Here is a 6000-nt window from a genome sequence, read left to right on the forward strand (position 1 = left end):
AAATTTTGTCAAAATTTTATTTCTATAGAAAATTTTGTCAAAATTTTATTTCTATAGAAAATTTTGTCAACATTTTAATTGCTATAGAAAATTTTGTCAAAATTTTATTTCTATAAATAATTGTCAAATTTTTATTTTTATAGAAAATTTTATTAAAATTTTATTTCTATAGATAATTTTGTCAAAATTTTATTTCTATTGAAAATTTTGTCAAAATTTAATTTCTATAGAAAATTTTTTCAACATTTTATTTCTAAAGAAAATTTTGTCAAAATGTTATTTCTATAGAAAATTTGGCAAAAGTTTATTTTTATAGCAAATTTTGTCAAAAGTTTATTTCTATGACAATAAAATTTGTTATTTCTATAGAATTTTTTATCAAAATGTTATTTCTATAGACAATTTTGTCAAAATTTTATTTCTATAGAAAATTTTGTTAAAATTTTATTTTTATAGAAAATTTTGTCAAAATTTTATTTCTATAGAAAATTTTGTCAAAATTTTATTTCTATAGGAAATTTTGTCAAAAATTTATATCTATAGGAAATTTTGTCAAAATTTTATTTCAATAGAAAATTTGTCAAAATTGTATTTTTATAGAAAGTTTTGTCAAACTTTTATTTCTATAGAAAATTTTTGCCAAAATTTTATTTCTATAGGAAATCTTGTCAAAATTTAATTTCTATACAAAATTTTGTCAAAATTGTATTTCTATAGAAAATTTTGTCAAAATTTTATTTCTATAAAAAATTTTGTCAAAATTTGATTTCTATAGAAAATTTTGTCAAAATTTGATTTCTATAGAAAATTTTGTAAAAATTTTATTTTTATAGAAAATTTTGTCAAAATTTTATTTCTATAGAAAATTTTGTCAAAATTTTATGTCTATAGAAAATTTTGTCAAATTTTGATTTCTATAGAAAATTTTGTAAAAATTTTATTTTTATAGAAAACTTTGTCAAAATTTTATTTCTATAGAAAATTTTGTCAAAATTTTATTTCCATAGAAAATTAAAGTACCTCTTAGTTTGGAAGGAAATCTACCAAACCTGCAAGAATTCTACCAAACAGTAAAAAATCTAACATTTTTGGTGGAATTCTACAAAATGTGGCAACCGTGTATGCAACTCTTGTAAAAATTCTTTTTACATACCGATAATACAGTTCCTTGATATGCTTCTTAAGGCCGGTATGTACATCTAGCCGAAATTTCCGCTTCACATAAGAAATACATTGCTATATATTTGCGAAGGAAAATTCCCTGAGGTGTTATTACCGATTGTTTTCATTTTACTCTCATAAGAAAAACATTGCAAAACTGTGTTATTGGCATGTAAACGAAATTTCCGCTAAAGGTGTAACGGAGCTTTAATGTAGAAAATATTTTAAAAATCGGCTAATAGCAGCCTACAGAGCTTTAGTGTCCGGTATCTTTTCCGGTTAATTCGTTTTCGCAGCAATAACACAGTATGCCATGTATGGTAGAAAATGTTAAAAAGTCGATAAAATATTTCAAGAACTGCATATTGGTCTTTAGAGCCAAATATGTTTGCATCTTTAGCCCGGTATGCAGCTGTGGCGAACAGTGTTTGCCAGTATTTTTCTGGCTCTTGTCCCTAAATTATGATACTTTCGTCCCCAAAAATTCCCAATTTAAACTAAAATTCCTCACAAAAATCCCCAATTCATTTTTGACAAGTTTGTTTGAAAAAAAAAAAATAAAGCAAAAGGCTTTGTTGTAGAATAAAATAGTAATGCTTTAAAAATATAAATTTTGTCAAATCTAGCAAGCTGCAATAAGATCAAGAATTCGAACCAGAACACCAAGAGACTCTAATCGTCTTCCAAATGCTGGAGATATGAAAATGAGAGTTCGGTCACCTTGTATTTATGAACGAAAATTTACTTCTAAATATTCAAGTAGTAAATTTGGATGATAACACGTTGCCAAAGTTGGTAGAATTCTACCAGAAATGGCAGATTTTTGTATTGTTTGGTAGTTTTTGCAAAGAGGTATTTCATAAATTTTCTATAGAAAAAAAACTTCTGACAAAATTTTCTATATAAAAATAAAATCTTGAGAAAATTTTCTACATAGAAATAAAAATTTGAAAAAATTTTCTACAGAAATAAAATATAACAAAATTTTCTATAGAAAAAAAAATTTAACAAAGTTTTCTTTAGAAATAAAATTTTGAGAAAATTTTCTATAGAAATAAAATGTTAACAAAATTTTCTATAGAAAAAAAAATTTAACAAAATTTTCTATAGAAATAAAATTTTGTGAAAATTTTCTAAAGAAATAAAATTTTGAGAAAATTTTCTATAGAAATAAAATTTTGACAAAATTTTCTATAGAAATAAAATTTTGACTAAAATTTGCATAATGACAAAATTTTCTAGATGGGAATAAAATTTTGAGAAAATGTTGTATAGAAATAAAATTTTATTAAAAAAGATTATCTCGAATTATCGAAAAAATCCCCAAATTTATGGAAATTCCCCAACAAATCCCCAAGTCTCCAACTCAGAAATTTCGTTTCCATTCACGAAAAAATATCCCCAATTTGGGGGAAAATCCCAAATATTGGCAACACTGGTTGCGAAATTTCTTGTTACATGCCGACAATAGAGTCTTCCTATGTACACATTTCTTATGAAAGCACAATGTTAACAGTCGATAACAATGCCTCACGGAATTTTCGCTAGCAAATATAGCAATGCATTTCTTATGGGTAGCGATAGAGGTGCATACCGGCCTTTTAGGGGAGATGACATTTTCGGCCCAATAACACACTATTGCCATGTATTTCTTATGGGGAGCAAAATGTATACAATCGATAACAACGCCCCATAAAATTTGCTTTGCCAAATCTAGCTATGAATTTCTTATGGATAGTGGACATTTCAGTAAAAGAAACTTGTCGAATCATTTAATAGAATTTACAGCCTGTTTCTGTATGTCGAACGAGCTCTATCGATCGACTGAAATGGAAACAAACAGCTGAAATTATAACGAAAAATCAGCTGTTTGTGTACATTTCAGTCGATCGATAGAGCTCGTTCGACATACAGAAACAGGCTGTTAATCACAATTTTACACCTTTTTATAGACAATTTTGCAGTTTTGTATTTTTTTTTTCGACAATCTCATAAATCTCTCTTAATTTTCTTTCTTGTTCCAGAACTAAATGGAAACGTCAAAACCAATTACGTTTGGAACAACTGAGACACCAAGCCACCATGGAAAAGGAATATGCTGCTGATGGATCGGGAAATCCATTAGGTTGTTGTCCTCCCGGTTTATCGACATTTAACACCAGCAATCCCTGCAATTTCTTAACATCAGCAGCAGCGGCAGCCCTATTCCGTAATGTTGGCTATGTGCATGGATGTCCCCTTTAAAAGCAGAGTTCTAGGCACACCCCGTATCAACTAACTGTATGAGGGCCCAAAGAGAAATCGAATATTTTGGCCAACGAAATGAAATTAGTTGAAATGGAAAATATTTGTTAATTAATTTTTAAATATTTTGTAAATAGATGGGTTTAGTGGATGCCAAAAATTGTGCAATACCAGCTTATTATTTCGTTTTCTTTTTGATTTAAATTCCATAGAATACCAATTAGATGTAATGTAAACTATTAAATAAAAATAATTAAAAAAAAAATAAATATAATTGATAATTATTTTATTTTATTCTTTAGCCATATCCATAATAGCATGGATCATCACACATGACTACTGTATTCAATGGTAATGGTCTTTTCTGCTTTATAACTCCACAATCCTTGAAAACTTCCCTTTCATATATGGTATATAAAATGTTGCCTTATTTCTTACTGGCCATCCATAAACCACCAACCAACGTTCATTTCGATATTTTCTCCTCTCATCTTCAATGCCAACAATTACGAGAAAATAATGATTACATGCGGTGGGGGGGAGTGAGTCCTTTCAAGGAGTCATTGAAACTTTTATACAGCAATACTCCACCACCCACATCATCTCCTACCCCTGGGGCTGTTCACATTAACCCCCCATGGCCCATGGCCCATGATTCATGAAATGGAAAATCAAAAACATTGTAATGTCGATTATCTGCTCATTAGTGATAGACTGAAGCACTTTTGACTTCCGTTCGAAACAAAACCAACAAAATACCAACATTTGTTATTATTTTTTTTTTTTAATGAAACGATGATACTCCATGCAGAAGCTATGGAGGTATTAAAATGGGGACAGATTATTGATGGATAACGAAGACAATCTAGGTTTCATTTGCATTGTAGGTTACGAGGATAAGACCATAAGGTTGGAGAATTTTCAGGGATCAGGGATTTACCTTCGATTCATCATGGAAGGTACGCAGCGAATTCGCGGTGGCTTATATTTAAAGCAACTAACTAAGCGCTATGTTATTTTTTTTTTAAATTTATTCTTCAAAAGCCAAAAATGTCGAAAATAATAGAATCAGTTTAGATTTTTTCAAATGGCCGATAAAGCCGTCACACGTTGCACGAAAGTGGTATTTTGGTTCATTACCAGCGAAGCGCCCTCGTAAGATGATCGAAACTTTGGTATGTTTTAGGGCCAACCTTACTCTTCGGCCAAAATGTTTATCTGCCCGTGTCTTCAATACTGTCTTTAGCACATTTCCGGCATTTATTTTGACCGCACGGTCGATGAAAACGAAAGGGTTGTGCCGTTACGGTGATTTTTGCGATGATTGAAAAGTCGACTTTTGACGTCGCAACTGTCGACTTCGTGATGAATTTTCAACACAAAAAGAGTCATGTTAACCATCCAAAAATAACATTTTGCTCTTGAACCATATTTTGGGTGATAATATTCCTTCTCTGCGTGCTCGTATCACGCAGAGACGACAAATACTTATTGAACCAAACTTGTAATGCAAAATATCTCCAATTTTGTTACTACTCCAAAATAAAAGCAAAAAAGAATTAATCGCCATCGTGTGTAACATAACAATCGGAATAGTATCCAGATATTGCGGAAATTGTCCTGGAACAAAAATTTCTATATGACATTTAGCCAAAATTTCACTTCTTCATGAAATTTTGTTAATATTTCATTTTTTAAGAAATTTTCTCAAAATTTAGTCAAAATTTCATTTCTATAGAAAATTTTGTCAATATGTTACTTCTTTAAGAAATTTTGCCAAAATTTCATTTCTATAGGAAATTTTGTCAAAATTTCATTTCTATAGGAAATTTTTTCAAGATTTCATTTCTATAGGAAATTTTGCCAAAATTTCCTTATCTATAAGAACTTTTTTTCAAAATTTCATTTCTATAGGAAATTTTGCCAAAATTTCATTTCTATAGGAAATTTTGTCAAAATTTCATTGCTATAGGAAATTTTGTCAAAATATCATTTCTTTACGAAATTTTGTCAACATTTTATTTTTACAATAAATTTTGTCAACATTTTATTTCTATAATAAATTTGGTCAAAATTTACTTTCTATTAGATATTTTGTCAAAATTTCATTTCTATAGGAAATTTTCTCAAAATTTCATTTCTATAGGAAATTTTCTCAAAATTTCATTTCTATAGGAAATTTTCTCAAAATTTCATTTCTATAGGAAATTTTCTCAAAATTTCATTTCTATAGGAAATTTTCTCAAAATTTCATTTCTATAGGAAATTTTCTCAAAATTTCATTTCTATAGGAAATTTTCTCAAAATTTCATTTCTATAGGAAATTTTCTCAAAGTTTCATTTTTTTAGGAAATTTTCCCAAAATTTCATTTATATAGGAAATTTTGTCAAAATTTTATTTCTATAAGAAATTTTGTCAAAATGTCATTTCTATAGGAAATTTTGTCCAAATTTTATTTCTATAAGAAATTTTGTTAAAATTTCATTCTATAGGAAATTTTCTCAAAATTTCATTTCTATAGGAAATGTTCTCAGAATTTCATTTCTATAGGAAATTTTCTCACAATTTCATTTCTATAGGAAATTTTCTTGAAA

General features: G+C 28.2%; 1 protein-coding gene across 1 annotated transcript in view; it reads left to right on the forward strand.

Moving 5' to 3' along the window:
• Positions 1–3686, forward strand: part of LOC142228705 (homeobox protein MSX-1) — a 30522-nt gene extending 26836 nt beyond the window's left edge. The window contains exon 3 of the mRNA XM_075299201.1: positions 3186–3686. Coding sequence (XP_075155316.1) covers positions 3186–3405 — 220 coding nt within the window. The 3' untranslated portion in view covers positions 3406–3686. The remainder of the gene's footprint in view (positions 1–3185) is intronic.
• Positions 3687–6000: the final 2314 nt, after the last annotated feature.

The sequence above is a fragment of the Haematobia irritans genome, chromosome 3 (assembly GCF_050003625.1).
Source record: "Haematobia irritans isolate KBUSLIRL chromosome 3, ASM5000362v1, whole genome shotgun sequence".
NCBI classification, from domain to species: Eukaryota; Metazoa; Arthropoda; class Insecta; order Diptera; family Muscidae; genus Haematobia; species Haematobia irritans.